Source organism: Heterodontus francisci, chromosome 36, assembly GCF_036365525.1.
Source record: "Heterodontus francisci isolate sHetFra1 chromosome 36, sHetFra1.hap1, whole genome shotgun sequence".
Taxonomy (NCBI): Eukaryota; Metazoa; Chordata; class Chondrichthyes; order Heterodontiformes; family Heterodontidae; genus Heterodontus; species Heterodontus francisci.
The window spans coordinates 8,269,384-8,289,987 of NC_090406.1; the positions used below are offsets into that span (position 1 = coordinate 8,269,384).

General features: G+C 45.2%; 1 protein-coding gene across 1 annotated transcript in view; it reads left to right on the forward strand.

Moving 5' to 3' along the window:
* LOC137351561 (beta-1,4-galactosyltransferase 2-like) overlaps window positions 1-14,650 on the forward strand; it is a 68,060-nt gene extending 53,410 nt beyond the window's left edge. The window contains exons 7-8 of the mRNA XM_068016087.1: window positions 10,797-10,901; window positions 12,885-14,650. Coding sequence (XP_067872188.1) covers window positions 10,797-10,901; window positions 12,885-13,020 — 241 coding nt within the window. The 3' untranslated portion in view covers window positions 13,021-14,650. The remainder of the gene's footprint in view (window positions 1-10,796; window positions 10,902-12,884) is intronic.
* The last annotated feature ends 5,954 nt before the right edge of the window (window positions 14,651-20,604 follow it).

Here is a 20,604-nt window from a genome sequence, read left to right on the forward strand (position 1 = left end):
GTCTCACTAAACTAGACAACTTTAACAGTGGAAACCAAATAAACACGTCTTTGTGAATATGCACACTTGGCATGATTGCAGCTGACCTTTTTAAAACTTCATGGACAAATCAAGTTTAGTAACTGGTTCACGAAGCCTTGCTGATCTCCTTACAGGTTTTGGTGTCGAGTCGGGTTTGAAGGGTTTGGTGTCAAGTCGGGTTTGAAGGGCTTGGTGTTGGTTCAGTACTTAAAGAAGATCTTCTTTCTCAGAAGTTGGTACTTCAAACATTGAAGTCCGAATTGGTGCAGATTCTGGCATGAGCTCATGATCAAGTGGATCATGCTCATGGTTTGGTGGGATCATGCGATCCACATGGACATTTCTCACGTTTCCTCAATTTCAACCAAGTATCTTGTGGTTCCACGTGCTTCTACTGCATTACCCACATCCCACTTGTGTGACTTGTGAGGGAGACTCAAAGCATGAAGATGCTCACTCAGCTTGAAACTGCATTCCCTTTTGTTTTTGTCATACTGATGTTTCTGACTGAACTATTTGTATTCGGCTTTAGCAGTCAAGTTTGGGACGAGCAGACTCAAATGTGTCCTTAACCTTCTCTTCATCAAAAGCTCAGTAGGTGTTACCCTGTGGTGGAGTGTGGGGTTGTTCTATACTTAAGCAGAAAATTAGCTAACTGCTATTCACCCACACAACATCTGTTTCTTCAGTGCTTCTTTAACCATCCAAACAGATCTTTCAGCTGCTCCGTTTGATGTTGGCTGGTAAGGAGGAGTGAGAGTATGTTTGATACAGTTTTGCTTCATGAAACTTTGGAGTGGAGCAGAATAAAATTGAGGACCATTATCTGAGACAAGCTCCTCGGGTAATCCATTACAAGTAAAAATAGACTAACTCGTCTGTTGGTTGTTCGGTGTTGGTGTTTTGATCCATGTGCTTGACTTCAATCCACTTCGAGTGGCTATCGATGAGTGCTAAGGAATTGTAATTTTTCTTCTACATGAACTCCTTTTGAAATGGTCGACTCGGCCATGACCACGGTTGCAAAGGAGTTTTAGGTGGCTTGTTTCTACAATTTTGGCAGATAGTACATTTGCTAATCAATGATTCAATGCTCCACAAACCACTGACCACCTCTAGGCGCTTACCCATTGTCTCTTGAGACAAGGAGGCCAAAGAAGAGAAGACGACATTTGCTAACCAATTATTCTAGGTCACTGTCTAGACTAGGCCAGTAAACAATGTCTCTTGCTGTGGATTGCATACTATTCCTGTGTGTTCAGTGTGGAGGTCTGCCAGACTCTTGGCCAGAATTTTACCCCCCTCCCCCCACAGGATTGGGCTCGAGGCAGGGTGGGGTACCATTCACGGTGCTTTCCCACCCCCGCTGCAATTTTAGAAGCGGCGGTGGTGAGGAGAAACAGCCCACCCGCTCCAGGCCAATTAAGGCCCTTAAGTGACCAATAAACTGCCACTTAGTTATTACCAGCGGTGGGCAGACAGCTCACAATCCCCAGAAGGCCGCCCAGTAAAACTTGGCGGCTGCCTTGCGGTCTGGGGGGTGCCCGTCTGGATCGGGCACCCTGCCACCCCTGGAGGGACCCCCCCCCCCCCCCCCCCATGGCAGAAGTTGCCCCCACTGCACTACATTCCCCTCTCTTTCCCCCCCCCATCCCCTGACCAAACTCCCCCCTCTTGCCTCGCCGAGGCCCAGCCAATTGTCCCTGGCAAGGCCCCACACAATTACCTTCATTCCAGGGCCAGTGTCCCACATGCTCTTCTGACTGGGTGCAGTCCCAGCAATGGCCACCGCTTCCAATGGCGCTGCTGGCCCGCTGATTGGTCGGCAACTCTTGGAGGCGGGACTTCCTGCCTCAGAGAGGTGGAAGTCCCGCCCAAGGCCAATTAAGTAAAGGCCAGCTCTGCAAAAGAAAAACCCGACAGAACCACACATACAGTCCAGTACTGGACTAGAGTCCTGACAGTGATCATTTTATATTTTTTATATAAATACTGTATATTTTATAATAATCACTCAGGACCTTCCTGCTCTCTGCATCTCAGCTGCTCACTGGATAAACTTCCAGCAAATATTTCAACCTGTAAAGCAGTAATCTAGGTACTGTATAATATTTTCTGAGCCTTTGGGCAATTGCTGTGTTTATTTTAAGCAATACAGATACTGGTACAGTGTGGCACAACCTATCTGGACACATCTCCATGGGTTTCTTTTTAACTCGTGACCCAAACAATCACTGACTTTGTGGCTCCAATCTTCATCTTTTTAAACAACCTTTCAAGTCCAATTAATACTGTATGTGTCCGACCCGTACCCGCCCGACCCAACCCGACACGTAGGGTTCGGGTCGGGTAACAGGCCTTTACAATTAAGGGCCTGGGCCACATAGAATCATAGCATAGCTTCCAGACCCAGTGGAGGCTCGCTCCCAACTTTCTGGCTGGTGGGCAGGGCCTCCAGCCCAGTGTAAAATTCTAGCCCTCATCTCTCAAAGAACCAGGTACCATCACTCTACGACCTCACTTAATGCAGCCCTGTTCGCATGACAACTCATTGCGATGATTGTACAACGGTTCACTTCTTCGTCTGGACACTGGTCACATTCTCTCCATCCATTCAATGTCTATTTGTAGACTGTTTTCAGCACTAAGTCTTTGAGTTTCAGCTGCAGTGATTGGAAAGTCGTCATCTCCTACTCCTGTTCACAGCCGACTTCTGAGTCCTCATGCAGCAAACGCAACAGTGCGTCAGTGAGACCATTCTCTTTCGAACTCTGATATTCGATGTTGTATTTGTACAGTGAGAGAAGTACAGATACGCCCTTGATGCTGCCATCATCAGTATTGCAGACTTTGGTCCCAGAATAGCTATTAAGGGTTTATGATCTGTTACGAGAGTGAAGTTTCTACCCAACAAAAACTGGTGACATTTTTGGTTCCGAAGATGATTCTAAATGCTTCCTTTTCTATCTGCGCGTTGTTGCGTTTGTTCTTTGTCAGGGTATGTGACGCAAATGTTGTGGGATTCTCTTGGCCATCACCCATGACATGACTGATTGCTGCTCCAAGCTCCTTAGTTGAAAGCTCAAGAACTTGAGAGACTTGTGCTCATTTGTCTGCACATTTCTGACACCTCACCAGTGAGTTTCCGATTGAACAGTTAGCGGTATGTCACTGAACTTGCCCTAGTATGCTCCATTTTGAGCAGAGAAACAATCTGCAGCTGATTCGATGCATGTTGATTTACCAACACCTTTTTACAAATTCTCTGTCATTTGATTGATTGCCAGTGGCATAAATACCGCACGGCCCTAACTCCTCTTCGCTTAGGCACTCTGGATTCACTTCAAGATTGTGAACTCCATGCTTGTGACATCACTACTTTCCATTACCACTGCAATGAGTTCCCTTTCCGGCTTTGGCCTTCGCTCGACAAGCAGTTAACATAGAAACATAGACGTAGAAAATAGGAGCAGGAGTAGGCCATTCGGCCCTGCTCCACCATTCAAAAAAGATCTTGGCTGATTGTCTAATTCAGTACCCAGTTCCCGCTTTCTCCCCATATCCCTTGATCCCTTTGGCATTAAGAAATGTATCTATCTCCTTCTTGAATGTATTTAATGAATTGGCCTCCACTGCCTTCTGCGGTAGAGAATTCCACAGGTTCACCACTCTCTGAGTGAAGACATTTCTCCTCATCTAGGTTCTAAATGGCATACCCCGTACCCCTGGTTCTGGACTCCCCAACCATCGGGAACATCCTCCCTGCATCTAGCCTGTCTAGTTATAGAGTCATAGAGAGATACAGCACTGAAACAGGCCCTTCGGCCCACAGAGTCTGTGCTGACCAACACCACCCATTTATACTAATCCTACATTAATCCCATATTCCCTACCACATCCCCACCATTCTCCTACCACCTACCTACACTAGGGGCAATTTACAATGGCCAATTTACCTATCAACCTGCAAGTCTTTGGCTGTGGGAGGAAACCGGAGCACCCGGCGGAAACCCACGCGGTCACAGGGAGAACTTGCAAACTCCGCACAGGCAGTACCCAGAACCGAACCCGGGTCACTGGAGCTGTGAGGCTGCAGTGTTAACCACTGCACCACCCCTGTTAGTCCTGTTAGAATTTTATAGGTTTCTATGAGAGCCCCTCGCATTCTTCTAAACCCTAATGAATATAGGCCTAGTTGACCCAATCTCTTTCCATACATCAATCCTGCCATCCCAGGAATCAGCCTAGTAAGTCTTCTTTGCAGTCCCTCCATGGCAAGATCATCCTTCCTCAGAAAAGGAGATCAGAACTGCACAGAATACTCCAGATGTGGTCTCACCAAGGCCCTATATAACTGCAGTAAGACATCCTTGCTCCTGTACTCAAATCCTCTTGCAATAAAGGCCAACATATCATTCGCCTTCCTAATTGCTTGCTGCACCTGAATGCTTGCTTTCAGCGACTGGTGTACAAGGATACACAGGTCTCATTACACCTCCCCCTTTCCCAATCTATCACCATTCAGATGATCTGCCTTTCTGTTTTTATAACCAAAGTGGATAACCTCACATTTATCCACGTTATACTGCATCTGCCACGCATTTGCCCACTCACCCAACTTGTCCAGATCATATTGGAGCCTCTTTGTATCTTCCTCGCAGCTCACAGCTTTGTGTCGTCTGCAAACTTGCAAATGTTACATTTAGTTCCCTCACCTAAGTCATTAATATATATTGTGAATAGCTGGGGCCCAAGCACTGATCCCTGCGGTACCCCACTAGTCACTGCCTGTCACCCGGAAAAACACCCATTTATTCCTACTCTCTGTTTCCTGTCTGTCAACCAATTCTCAATCCATGCCAGTATATTACCCCAAATCCCATGTGCTTTAATTTTGCACACCAACCTCTTATGTGGGACCTTATCAAAAGCCTTCTGAAAATCCAAATACACCACTTCCACTGGTTCTCCCTTATCTATTCTACTTTTACATCCTCAAAAATTCCAGTGGATTTGTTAAGCATGATTTCCCTTTTGTAAACCCATGCTGACTTTGCCCAATCCCGTTTATGCTTTCTAGATGTTCTGCTGTCATCCTTTATAATAGACTCTAGCATTTTCCCCACTACTGATGTAAGGCTAATTGGTCTGTAGTTCCCTGTTTTTTCTCTCCCTCCTTTTTTAAATAGTGGGGTCTGACTGTGGACATAGGACAAAATTCCTCAGCATCCTTGGATGCATGTCCATGCTAAAAGCAATCTTACATGCTCGTTCAAATCTTAAGATTTTGTGCGTTTAGTAACTTCAGTTGGATTCTCTCGTCCACAAATCTGTCTCGTAATGCATGGTCTAAGAATGTGCCAAAGTTGCAATGTAATAATAAATTCTCCAGTTCCACAATGTACTCACCAGCTGTTTTACTACTTTTCTGGTTCCAAATTTGTAGCTTTCCTCTCGTGGCTTAGGTTTGAAATGTTCCTCCAACTTGGTGTTGATTGTTTTGAATGGCACATCTTTTGTCTTGTTGGGAGCAGGAAGGTTTGTTATTGTACCATACACTTCCAGGCCAATTTCTTACATTCAAGAATTGCCTTATTGAGTCTGAACCGCTTCACTTTCACCTTTGAATTCTAAAATGTTATTCGCTCAGAAAAACATGCCCATTCTTTCAAAATGCGAACAGAATGGTTCTTGAGCTCTCCCATGTATTCTTAACCTTCCAGTGTATCCCGTGGGCACAGCCATTTTGTCCTGTTTCAAATGCAACAGTAACACCATAAACCTTCACTCTGGCTGTCTATTGCAGCGATACAGTCTAAATCAGCGTAGGTAGAATAAACTCGCCCCAAACCAGTCTAGTCGGTGGTTCAATCAGTTGAATACTAGGACACTGCAGCAGCCCATTCGACTGAGTGTCACCACGCGATGTCAGGAATAGAGAGGTTCAGTACAGTCCAGTTGAAAACTCTGCCGTCAGAGCAAGAAGGTCACCGGAAGCCAGCCGATCTGGTTCATCACAGTCCCTGTTTGATTCCATCTCTTCGCCAAAACCTGTTGCACATTGGGAGGCACTTGCAAAGAAAGACAGACACCAGGATGGCCAGTTCATGTGTTTAATGATGTAATTGAACACTGCGCAGGCTCATAACATATAAATTCATTACAACACTCGTATCCAAAGAGCATAAGATTCTGGCTCCAGGTGCTGTAAACTCTATCTTTTCCTCAAGTTAATATTGCAGTGAAGCAGCTCAAAGCAAGCCAGGTGCTCTGTAAATCAAACTGGAGGGGAGCAATGGAAAGGATTAATTTAAGGGGAAGCTAGATAAGTACAGGAGGGAGAAAGGAATAGAAGGATATGATGGGATGAGAGGAGGAAGGAGTGGGAGGAGGTATATATAGTAACATGGAAGCAGGAGTAGGCCATTCAGCCCATCGAACCTGCCCCGCAATTCAATATGATCATAGCTGATGATCTACTTCAATGTCTTTTTCCCACACTATCCTCATATCCCTTTATGTCATTTGCATTTAGAAATCTGTCAATCTCTGCTTTAAACATACTCGATGACTGAGCTTCCGCAGCCCTCTGGGATAGAGAATTCCAAAGATTCATCACCCTCTAGAGTAAAGAAATTTCTCCTCGGTCCTAAGTGGCTTCCCCCTTATTTTGAGGTGGTGTCCCCTGGTTCGAGACTCCCCAACCAAGATGCAACATGAACCAGCATGGCCCGGTTGGGCCTGTTTCTGTGCTGAAAATACTCTTCTCAGACTAAAGCAGGGAAGAAGATTAATCAGAACGAGCCTCATTGGCTCAACAAGACCTGCAGCTTGCACGCTGATTTTCACTCTGCTGTTGAGTGGTACGGCCAGCCAAGCTGTACGCCTGCACTGGTAACCTTCCACTCCACACAAATGGCAGGGGCTGAGGGGAAGAACCTTCCAGAAAGCTGCTTCCTCCGAGGCACAGCCAGGGTCAGGTGCACTGTGTCCGCAGAGCGATATCTCTCTCGGGAATCAGTCATTACGGTGTCAGCCGTGTCTCAGTGGGTGGCTCTCTTCGCCTCTGAGTCAGACGGTTGTTGGTTCAAGCTCCACTTCACAGACTCGAGCACACAATCCAGGCTGATCCTCCAGTGTGGTACTGAGGGGGTGCTGCACTGTCGGAATTGCCGTCTTTTGGATGAGACATTAAACTGAGGCCCTGTCTGCCCCCTCAGGTGGATGTAAAAGATCCCAGAGCACTATTAGAAGAGGATCCCACAACCGTCATCACCAGCAACAAATTATCTAATCATTTATTTCATTGCTGTTTGTGGGATCTTGCTGTGCGCAGATAGGCTGCGGCATTTCACTACACTTTATTGGCTGCAAAGTGCTTTGGGATGTCCTGATGAAAATTGATTTAAAACCTAACTTCCCCCACATCATTGAAACTTAGTTTCTTTTAAAAAGGTGATGGGTGAAAAAACGAGACTATTTTTTGAAAAACTAGACTGCTAGACATTACAGGGCAGCTCAATAAAAATAGAACCATCCATTTTAAGAGATTAATAGTGCTGTTGAATTAATGGTGCAATTTAAGAATCAAATGCCTTCGACAGCACCTTCCAAACCCATGACCTCTACCACCTAGAAGGACAGATACATGGGAACATCACCACCTGCAAGTTCCCCTCCAAGCCACACCATCCTGACTTGGAACTATATTGCCATTCCTTCACTGTCGCTGGGTCAAAATCCTGGAACTCCCTCCCTAACAGCACTGTGGGTATCCCTACACCACATGGACTGCAGTGGTTCAAGAAGGCAGCTCACCACCAGCTTCTCAAGGGCAATTAGGGATGGATAATAAGTGCTGGCCTAGTCAGCGACGCCCACATCCCACGAACGAATAAAAAAAAGATATCCCATCAAAATACAGTGAGGTATTTACCTCTCTGACTGTCTGGTGAGAGGGGTAGCGTGAATAAATTAGGCACCTGGGAGACCATCCTTCAGTTTTATTTTAGATTAGGGAAAAATCATTAAAATACATAAAACATACTAACAACACATGTTTTAGTACAAAAAGTTGAAATATTAGGTTATTTGATGACTGTTAAGAATAAAGGATCCCTGTTTTTTTTAAAATATGCTGTGGGGGTGAAATTTGAGAAATGCACATGGACTGCAATCTGCCTCCTACAGGCTGCTCATGGGGTGGCAAGTAACATTCATGCCACACAAATGCCAGGCAATGACCATCCCCCCTTGATGTTCAACTGCATTACCATCACTGAATCCCCCACCATCAACATCCTGGAGGGGTTTACCATTGACCTGAAACCTAACTGGACTGACTATGTAAATACTGTGGCTATAAGAGCAGGTCAGAGGCTGGAAATTCTGCAGTGAGTAACTCACCACCTGACTCCCCAAAGCCCGTCCTCCATCTCTACAAGGCACAAGTCAACTTGCCTGGATGAGTGCAGCTCCAATGACACTCAAAAAGTTCAACACCAGCCAGAACAAAGCAGTCCACTTGATCGGTACCCCATCCACCACCTTAAAGATTCACTCTCTGCTGCCACTGTACGCCAGTGATGCAGTGTGTACCATCTACAAGATGCACTGCAGCAACTCACCAAGGCTCCATTGACAGCACCTTCCAAACCTGCGACCTCTACCACCTAGAAGTACAGATACATGGGAACACCGCCACCTGCAAGTTCCCCTCCAAGCCACACACCATCTTGATTTGGAACTATATTGCCGTTCCTTTGCTGTCGCTGGATCAAAATCCTGGAACTCCCTCCCTAACACACTGTGGGTGTATCTACAGCACACGGGCTGTGGCAGTTCAAGAAGGCAACTCTCCACCACCACCTCCAGGGCAATTAGAGATGGATAATAAATGCTGGTCTTTCCAGCAACGATCACATCCCATGAATTAATTTTTAAAAAGCAGTGACTGGAAGCTGGAGCAGGTCACCTGGAGACTAGTCCATTGGATTTGGGAGGGGTGGTTGGGATGACTAGTCCATTGGGGTGGGAAGCACTGGTGTAACTAGTTGATTGGAGTAGCATGGTGGGGGAGTCCATTGGAATAATTGGGTGGTTGGGGGACTAGTCCATTGGGGGTAGGATGGGGTGAGGTGGATGGAGCATTGCGTGACGAGTCCATTGGAGTTGGGGGGTGGGGGGAGGTGGTTGGGGAGACTGGTCCATTGTGGTGGAGAGTGGGTTTAGGAAGACTAGTCCATTGGAGTTGGCTGGGTAGTTGGGGAGACTAGTACATTTGAATGGTGTGGGGGGGACTCTCATCCATTGCAGTAATGGGTGGGTGGAAGCTAGTTCATTAAGTTACAGGAAAGAAAAGCCTGTAAATTGTAGGAGGGAGGAAAGATTGAGGGAGAATTGGAGTTTCATAACTCTATCACGCTGGGCAAAATAAGTCGGGGGAAGGAGACATGACAACTTCTGACTTGTTGGAAAGAGACCTTTGCTAAACATTAACTGCTTAGTCATAAGATGAGGGAATAAACCATAACTGGGCTTGGGTTGAAAGTTATTGAATTTGAGGAAATTCATATGACATTCTAAACCATGAGGGAAAAGGAATAAAAATCCTCTTGACAACACCATGACACCCCCCTGCTGTGTAACCTGATGGCACAAATCTCAGGAAAATTCCCTCCCACCACTGACCAGAATTTCCTCCCAACAAATGGAATAACCCAGAGCTTCCCCCACCCAACCATCGAAAGAACAACAGCTTTACATTTTTGGCCTCTTAGACAAAAGATGGAAAAAAGCCTGTCCAATTATGGCGGAAACTGAATATATATAGGCATCAAAGGAAGCACAGGGATAGTTGTCTGGGTGTATCTAGCTACCTGGTGGGAGATAAATCATCTCAACAGTTGCTGCTAAGCACAAGGAAGAAACAACAATACATTTCCAATGAGAAACAAGATAATTTCTAGAGCAGTTAATTGACAGAATCATTCTCAGTCTGTCTATGTAACACTTACCAGTAGACTGGGGCAGTCAGCCTGTTACCTTTTCGAACTCGTTCCCTCACTCTCCGCCCCACTCAATCCCCCTCACGCATTCTGTCACTCGCTTTCCCCTCCCACCCCCACTTCCCTGCCCTGCTTTTTACAACTCTTAGTAAATCCTAAATCTTTTGCCAAGCCTTTTGGCCACTCTTTCCAAAATGTCCTTCTTTGCCTTGGCACATTGTGTTCATTGACAAACCTGTGGAGTGCCTCGGGAAGTTTTTCTGCATTAAAGAATGCTTATTTATATGAACTCCACCTAATTCATGGTGGACATAGAACTGCATATATTTTGGCACAAAGTCTTATTAATCCAATCTTTCCATGGCCTCTCCCCTCCCTATCGCTAACCTTCTGCAACCCCACAAGTCTCCAGGATCTGTGCCCTCAGCTAATTCTGGCCTCATGCACGTCCCTGATTTTAATCGCCCACCATTGGCGGCCGTGCCTTCAGCTCCCTGGGCCCTAAACTCCCCACCTCTCTCTCCTCCTTTAAGACGCTGCTTGGAACCTACCTCTTTGACCAAACTTTTGATCACCTGTCCTAATATCTCCTTATGTGGCTTGGTGTCAAAATTTTGTTTCATGCTACTGTGAAGTGCCTCGGGATGTTTTACCAAGTTAAATGTGCTACAGAAGTGTAAGTTGTCTTGGTGTTATTAAAATGAGGCTTTAAATCATACTCATCAGATCCTTTGTATTAAGGAAGTGTCTTTGCTCTATATCTCATAGGGTAACGTTGAGTGGGATGGCTGTTGATCGACCTGAGCGCAACATTGGAAGAACCAAAATGATACGGCACCAAAGAGACAAAGGAAATGAGGTCAATGAGAAAAAGTGAGTCAAAAATTGCCACTTCGCACACCACGGTCAAAGGGCAACAATATTGGAAGCCAAAAATGATCTTGCATCACTGATAGAGGAGGAGAATGGAGGCATTCAGGATTATCATAGAATTTCAGAGTGGCAGATGTTACAAGGGAACAAATATTTTTGATGTTTGCATAGAATATACAGCAAGGCCATCTACTTTGAACTCTGTAACATCACCCTCTTTCGCCACTGCCTCAGCACATCTGCTGCTGAAGCCATCATCCATGCCTTTAGTCATCTCCAGACTTGACGATTCCAGGCCTCCCATCCTCTGTAATCTTCACACCATCCAAAGCTCTGCAGCCACTCTGCTATTCTGCACCAATTTCCACTTATTCTCTCTACTCACTGGCTACAATCACCCAATGCCTCAGATTTAAAATTATCGTCCTTTTTTAAATTTAAATTCCATTATGGTCTCATCCATCCATCTCTCTGTAACCTCCTCCCAGCTCTACAGCCCTGGCCTCTTTGTGCCTCTCTCACACTTCTTTCATTCCACCATTGGTGGCTATGTCTTCAACTGTCCATGCTTTACACACTCTGAAATTTCCTCCCTCAATCACTTCAGCTCCCTCTACCCTTTATCAGGCCCTCCTTAAAACCCATATCTTTGTCCAAGTGTTTGGTCACCCTTCCAAATATCTCCTCCTTTGGCTTGCTGTCCAGTTTTGGCTGAACATACTTACATGAAATGCCTTTGGACGTTTACCTGCATAAATGCAAGTTTCTAATTTTCAATGTTTTCGAGATTGCCTTGTCAGTGCAGGATGCCCCAAACATGCTGTTGTGTTGTAGAGAACTAGACATCACAGCCAGTGTCAAATAGGACCTCATCCAGTGTCCACGACGTGCACTTTACTGGGGGGGGTCACACTGGATAGGAATGAGCAAGGACCCTGGCTGATTCTCCTCAAGCCCTCCTTATAACCTCCCATTAAGAAAGGGGGTTAGTTTCTCAGGCAAAGCTATTGGTCCTGTAGTTCCAAGAACAGGGGCTGTTTTTGTTGCAGCTTTCCTGAAGTATTTTTCTGTGTTATCTTTACATTTTACTTTCCTTCTCTCTCATTCTTCACCCCTCTGTTCCCTTCGCTGGCAGTTTCCTAGAGGATGATTTCATACTGTCCCATTAGCAAATGCAGCTTTCCAGTATTTCCTCAAGTGGCCAACCTTCATCTGAGCGTTGTCAGGCTAATTAAGCATGGAGAGGGCATTACAGCCAAGGATAATTATATACACACACACATACATGCACATACCAGCAGAAGGCTCACTGATAGGCAGGAACCCTGGCTCATCCTCTTCCTTAATCTCCCACCAAAGTTGGCCTCTGTCCCTCCTCACTGCAGAGTGGCTCCCAGCTTCTTTACTGGCTGCTGATCCACTGGGAGTTGGATGCGGCCTGAGATTAGGCTGCATGCCCTCTCAGCGGCAGCTGGTGCTCTTAACTAAATGGCTGAATGTAGCAAAACATCCAAGGTGCTTCAAGAGGGGAGAAAGAGCCCGTTGAACAAGCCAGGATTGTGGGGCGGGGGAGGGGAGACAAGCAGGCAAGAAGTTGACAGTGGGGTAAAGTGAGGATGGTTAGGGTGGGGGGGTGGTGGTGAGAAGGAAGGAAAGATGGTGGATCTACGAGTGTCCATGGCATAAGCAGGGACATCGGCTGAAGGAGGTTGCTGAAGAAAATTGTGGCAAGACTAAAACAGGATTCGGAAACATGGTCAATGATAGTAAAATCAATGCATTTAAGGATAATGGGGGAATTGTCAAGAGATGGGGGTGGGTGAAGAAAATGGTTCTGTAAATGAAAAGTATGTTTTGAAACTTGAAATTCTGGACACCATTGAGTTAAATTCAGCATTTGTTTCACCCATTGACTGTGAATAGTCTAAAAAATGAATAACTTTAAAACCAGCGCCTTAAATCCAATCCTTCCTCTCTTTCCAGTTATGTTGTTTATAATCAGATGAAGTATACAAGGAACCAAGATGGATACAAATCTCTGAAATATTCATTAATCAAGATAGAAAAAAGCCAACTTTTCACCAAAATAACGGTTGATATCGGAAAGCCTCCATCGTAAAAAATCGGAAATGTGCCTTTTCTACCTCCAACTGGAGTTGAATTCACCAAAGAAATGTGTGCAGCTGCTGCTTAGGATGACTACTCACACATTTAAACAAAACAAAAACATGGAGTTCTGTGACTCAAGTCTCCTCACCTTGAAGAGAATAGTCTTCTATTCTGTCTCTTCCTTCTGTGGATCTGAGGGATGAGGGTGGGTATTGAAGTTGGTTTGTTTCTCTTGGGCAGAGAAAGAGTTTCTAACCCTACTTGGGAAATGAGAAGACTCAGAAGGGTGTGAATATGTGCGAGTACAAAGGAATGATCTCTGGCACATGCACACCAACCCTCAGCTTCGGAATGATATCTTGCATTGATTCTGCCACGTTTCCCTTCGAATCTTTCTTTTTGGACATGAAGGGACCAATCAACCATTTATAAATTATTTGGGAGATTTCTCATTGTAGCAAGTCCTCCCATGTTTGCAGTTTTCTCCTCTATTCTGTATCAGAGGATACCGCCAACTTGAGTCTACCAGGGAGGGAAGAGATTCCTTGTCCTCTTCAGAGTCCATATAAACACTCAGGTATGCTGCTTACTTTTTTTTTATCCAATGTTTTATTTTTCCTGCCCACCACTTTGGCTTCCAAAGCAATTAATTCCCGTAGATAGTGGGGAGCAGAGGTTGTCTCCTGCAGTTTGGACAGTTTCTTCACTTACGAAGACCGCATCCATCAAAATTGTCCAAAGTGGACTTGACTTTTGCAACCACCACATTGGCCATTCCAGCCTCTCTCACTCTGGAGTAGCTCCGTATCGTGGGAGGTGCTGACTCATAATGGAGTACATTTCCACAGGCACCTGGTACACTTCAGTTCTTTCACCCAAGTGCCCATTCGCAAAGTGAGACGCAGAACAGTGCTATTCAATTGTGGGCATTTTGGTTGACTCTAATCTGGCCCTTGCTCATTCACTCAAGTGTCCAGATACATGGACTTTCCAATAGAGAATCACTGGTTAGGAATCAGGAACGTCAGACCCCGGTTGGATTTTCCTCAGTTGTAAGAATTATGTAACGCAGATCTGGCTGAGTTGAACCAACTCGACACTGATCAGGGATTGACCTTATTTATCTTTTGGGCTCAGTCCCGCACTGAGCAGTGCTGTTACCAACTGAGGCATCAGTTGGACACCTTTTGAGCTGAGCGCTGTTTTTATAAAATGTGTTGCCTGACTTTTTATTTCATTTGTTTACAACACATTCTGTAAATGGCATCATGTGTACAATCATGTGACTTCTGATTGATAGAACTTTAAGTTCTTTCTCTGCCACTTCTCTCCCCACTGACACTTTTTTCTCTCAAAGTTTGCCATGGCAGTGATTGCACCCCTTTAATGGAGATAAGGGTGGGACAAACAAAAATTAAAATCTTTTCAACTAAATTATCAACCAGTCTTCTTGGAACATTACTGTTCTTCCAGTCTGCATTACCAACAGGAAAGCTTGATTCTTCTCTGTTACCTCCATTAATTTTGGATTGTAAAGCTCTATTTGTAAAAGGTGTTTTTTTTAAAAGCAAGAATAATTGTAAATGAACCAAAGATCTCTCCACAAAAATGTTTAAATTAAAATTATTTGTGAAATGGAATATTGGTTCAGTTGTACAACATACAGTACTGGAGCTGAAACTGTGCAGGTTTTAATGTAATTGCGTAATGACTTGGGGGTGTGGAAAGTATCTTTATCTTGTAACAGACTTTTGTTGCAACCACTATTTCATGGATTTCAGGTTCCTGAGGCAGTACAGCTTTAATTCTGCTCTAACAGGCTTACTCATTGCCCCTACTGGAGTACTCAATCATCCACTCCTGAAGCATCACCTTTTTGTCCCTTTTCTCTTCCTCTGCTCCACTCCCACATGGTTTCAGGTCCCACCCCAAATCTCTGCGAAGGTGACTTGATCTCAGCTAGGGCAGCAGTAGTAGGGGTACTGCTGTTGGCCTGTGGGCTAGAGAGGGGCTTGATCTGTCAGGGTTCCAGCTACTGACCACTGTGCAACGACTAACCAACGTTGGATATATGCGTGTGGACATTGTGGGAGAGCAGGATCTTGACCATCATCATGTGAAGAATGGCAACTTTGGCATCAACCAAAGGGAGTCCATGAGTAACTACCCCAGCAAGAATCTTCACCTTCGGCAAGGGAGAGAGAAGACATTAGACACAGTTTCCTTTTACATGAGTTTTGTGCTTCTCAATGTTAAGGATGTCAGTGTTGGAGAGCAGAACACCACCCATCTCAAACCTCTGAAATGAGCTTCAAATAGTCAGGTCCAGTAGTTCGAGGCACAGTAAACCTTCCATTCACCTCCAGTCCAACCTCCGAAGAGTGTCCCTGACTGTACCAGTGTGACCTAACCTCCATATTCCATAGCATCCTATGGCCTCCCGAGTGAGATGAACAATTTAACAACAAATTAAGGGTGCTTGGAATTGGATTGAGTGCGTCCAAACAAATTTAACATTGCTACCCTTTCAACAGAAATAGGAGACTCGAGTATTTTCAGTTTGCACTGAACCTGGGGTCCTGCAGCCAACTTCCAATAAGGCTGTCCAAAACAGACATGGTTGGAAACGTTTTGTCACCCTCTGGCCCCCTCACCATAGCCACATGGTTGGTGCACAGTCTGCATATCCTTCTCAAAGTATTGAGGGATTCATCTTTCTTTTTGAACACTATTTAATGGTTACAGTTATGTTATCCTTTCCAGAATGCATTGCTTGCAAGAGAAGCAATGGGGGGGGGGGGGGGGGGGTGGGGGGCGACTGCTGGGATCGGGAGGGAGGGAAGGGGGTGATATCAGCTGGTTTCCTTCATAACGTACAGCATATTCTTCAAAGCACCGATTACTGTACCCTCTGTGGAATTAAACTTGAAATGTGTAACTCTTATGTAGAGTCCCACTTTAATTGTTTCATGAAATTAGTTGCACGAGGGATAGCTAGCACAAAGGCTATCTAAAATATTGTACAGTTACTAATATATCCCCACCTCCCCCTTCACCTCACCCTTGCCCTTGCCCCAAGACGGTGCTGGAAGATTATTTGTTGGCATTGAGGGGACTTTGGAAGAACCAACTCATCAGCCATTTCTATGACCTCAGGACTTGGCAGCAAATTAAGTATTTTTGAAGTGTAGTCACTGTTATGATGTAGGAGGTATGTAGACAACATGTAGATTGTTTTGACTTCCTGCCTTCCAAGCTAGTAGATAAACCCAAGCCAGTTAGTGAATCCAGTATTGGTTTGTGCTACTCACCTCTTGATCCCCCAAAGCCTGTCCACCATCTGCAAGACACAAGTCAGGAGTGTGATGGAATACTCTCCACTTGTCTGGATGGGTGCAGCTCCAACAACACTCAAGAAGCTCGACACCATCCAGGACAAAGCAGAGCCCGCTTGATCGGCACCCCATCCACAATTCACCACCGACGCGCAGAAGCAGCGTGTACCATATACAAGATGTATTGCAGCAACTCACCATGGCTCCTTAGACAGCACCTTCCAAACCCATGACCTCTACTACGTAGAAGGACAAAGGCAGCAGACACATGGAAACACCCATCACCTGCAAGTTTCTCTCCAAGCCCCACACACATTGACTTGGAACTATATCACTGTTGCTTCACTATCGCTGGGTCAAAATCCTGGAACTTCCCTTCCTAACAGCAATGTGGGTGCACACACATCACATGGACTGCAGTGGTTCAACAAGGCAGCTCACCACCACCTTCTCGAGGGCAGTTAGAGATGGGCAACAAATGCTGGCTTTGCCAGCGACGCCTATATCCTGTGCACGAATAAAGAGAAATTCTCCCCCCTCCATCCCCGCTGCCTCCAAGACTATATAGCTTGAATTTACACCACTGTAATAAAATCACGTGACATTCTTATATGATCAGAAACAATATGGTCGCCTGTAAGGTGGTGAACAGGCTACTTTAGGTCTAGTATTGTGATGTTGATATGCAGAAGGATAATTTCTGCTTGGCTGAGATTAAGGGTCCTATTACAAAGCAGCAGAGTTAGACGCCTATAAACATTTTTGGTACCCCCTCCCCACCACCGGCCCCCGGTCATTCTTTACCAATTTCCTCCTCTTATCCAACAAATATGTCAACCCCCTGCTGGGGTAAAGATCAGTCTCCTGTACTTCACCCAAATGGCTATGTGAGCCTTGACAATGTGGGGCAACAGGCTATTCGGTCAATGGTGCATCACCAAAAAAAGTCCAATCTTGTCCACACACAATGGCCAAACAACCAAGAGGTGGAAGGTGGGATTTTTGGCCAGACACAATGGGCCAAATAACCACCTTCTGTGCTGTAAATTTTCCTATGTTTCTATATTGCTAACACCATTCTAGCAGCGGTTGCAAGTAGCAATTGGGAGCAAGAGCTGGACTGATTAGTCCAATTATTAATACTTTGCTAATAAAGGTTAACTAGGAGTTTCTATGTTGAAACCCAACTCATGTTTTAGAGAGGGGTGAACACACATTTTTTGGTCCAGTTTTCTCCCCTGTTGTGAAGGCGTTAACTCTTGCTGGTTTAGTCATAGCCTCCCAGTTGACTTCACCTAATGAGGTCACTCCTCGTGTGCAAACCTCGACCATAAATGTTGGCTGCTGAACACGGGGGAGAGAATCACAACCGAGTTTCTATCTATCCTGACCTACTGAACACACACAGGCCCTTTCCAGCAGGAATTCTTGGATCCCAATGAAGAGTAGTTGGTCAGTAGGGGTTCCCCGCCCCATCTCCTGCCTAAATAGTCCAGGGGCACTGAACCAGGCTTGGTCATCTTGCCCAACATCAGATAAATTAATAAAAGCAAAATAACCCAGCATAGCCCAAGAATTGAACCCAGGACTGCTCTAATCTGTGATGCTCAGTATTCTATTGGAACTCGTCCAGTTGCCCAGTGAGACTGGGTATTGGCTGGGGAGCATTCTGCAGATTCATCAACCATTTTCGGTCAGAGGAGGAAGGAGATAACGCTGTAATGGTCATGAGTCATGTATTTTGAGAAACAATGAAAATACTGTTTCTTTTTTGCTTGTGAAAGAGAAGTGTTAATCATGTGTTGAGGAAACATTTGCAAAGTGCATTTAATTAAAATTTGAGGAGTTGTGTCTTTTCTAAGCTGCAATTAAGTAGACGGGGACTCGAAGAGAGGATTGAGTTGAATGACTTTACTGAGACGACCTTTGTGGGAGAGGGCATTTGTGGGGGCGAGTTAGTGTTTGCAGCTGGTGAAAACTCATTGAAAACTAAAGACAGTACCTCCTAATATACAGACTTGCCTGCCGGGGATCTACATATTGGAAAATCACAACCACACAGCCCACACTGGGAAAGATGTACCAAGAAAGTTATAGTTGGCTTTCCAATTTTCATATCTCACTACAAATGAGAAAATGCAAAAAAAAAAGCATAAGAAAATGTACAAGTTTTCTTTTCATGTCCTCGGGACATCCCAAAGTTCTTCACCACCAAGGTTTGAACAGTAGTCACTGTTGTTAGGGCAGAGATAAATTGTTTTTGATGGTGTTGGTTTAAGGATAAATGTCGGCCAGTACACCAAGAGAAATCTTCTTAAAATAGTCTTGTGTTATCTTTAACGTTCACCTGAACAGGCAAACGGGACCTCAGTTTAATGTCTCATCCGAAAGACGGCACATCTGAAAATGTGCTGCACTGGGAGAGTTGGCCGAGATTTTTGTGCTCAGTTCTCTGGAGTGGGGACTTGAAACCACAACCTTCTGTTTCAAGTGAATGGGCTACCAACTGAGCAACCGCTAAGCAGAAATTTAGGCCACGGCTACAGTACTGTGTACAGTTTTGGTCACCGTGTTACAGGAAGGGTGTGATCGCACTTGAGAGGGTACAGGGGAGATTTATGAGGATGTTGCCAGGATTGGAGAATTTTCACTATAAGGAAAGATTGGATAGGCTGAGGTTGTTTCCTTTGGAACAGAGGAGGTTTAATTGAGGGGTATAAAATTATGAGGGGCCTCAAAGTAATTGACAGAAGGGTTAGATTGGAGAATTTGTTCACCCAGAGAGTGGTGAGGAGTCTGAAATTCACAGTCTGAAAGGGCTGTAGAGGGATATGCACTATGGACTAAGAGCTGGAAAGTGACTCTCTGCAACAGCAACTCATCCAGTCCCCCTCCCCCGCCTTTTCCCCATAGCCCTGCAATTCTTTTCTCTTCAGATCTTTATCCAATTCCCTTTTGAAAGCCATGATTGAATCTGCCTCCATCACACTCTCAGGCAGTGCATTCCAGATCCTAACCACTCACTGCATGAAAAAGTTTTACCTCATATCGTGTTTTTTTTTTGCCAATCACCTTAAATCGGTGTCTTCTGGTTCTTGACCCTTCCTTCCAAACCCGCACCCTCTACCACCTAGAAGGCCAAGGACAGCAAACACATGGGAAAACCACCACCTGCAAGTTCCCCTCCAAGTCACACACCATCTTGACTTGGAACTATATCGCCGTTCCTTCACTGTTGCTGGGTCAAAAACCTGGAACTCCCTCCCTAACAGCACTGTGGGTGTACCTACCCCACATGGACTGCAGCGGTTCAAGAAAGCGGCTCACCACCACCTTCTCAGGGGCGACTAGGGATAGGCAACAGATGCTGGTCTAGCCAGCGAAGCTCACATCCCATGAAAGAATTATATTGCCTCTTCTCGTTCTTCCTACCAAAATGAATCACAGAATTATTACAGTGCAAAAGGAGGCCATTCGGCCTGTCGTGTTTGTGCTGGCTCTCCGCAGGAGCAATTTACCTAGTGCCACACTCCCACTTTCTCCCCATAACCCAGCACATTCTTCCTTTTCAGGTAACAATCCAATTCCCTTTTGAATGCCTCAATTGAACCAGCCTCCACCACACTCTCAGGCAGTAAATTCCAAATCCTAACCACTTGCTGTGTGAAAAAGTTTTTCCTCATGTCAGCATTGCTTCTTTTGCCAGTTACCTTAAATCTGTGCCCTTGTGTTCTCGATCCTTCCACCAATTGGAACAGTTTTTCCCTATCAACTCTGTCCAGACCCCTCATGATTTTGACCACCTCTGTCAAATCTGCTGTCAACCTTTTCTCTAAAGAAGATTCCCAACTTCTCTAATATATACTCATAACTGAAGTTCCTCATCCCTGGAACCATTCCCATGCATCTTTTCTGCATTGTCTCTATTGCCTTCACATCTTTCTTGAAGGATCGTGCCCAGAACTGGACACAATACTCCAGCTGAGGCCAAACCAGTGTTCTATACAAGTTTAACATTAACTTAAATAAAAACGAGAAATGCTGGAACCACTCAGCAGGTCTGGTAGCATCTGTGAAAAGAGAAGCAGAGTTAACGTTTCGGGTCACTGACCCTTCTTCGGAACCTTAACATTAACTTCCTTGTTTTTGGACGCCAGGATGCCGTATGCTTGATTAACCGCTCTTGAAGCCTAACACTGACCCTTGGGGAACTCCACTACAAACCTTCCTCCAGTCCGAAAACATCCATTAACCATAGA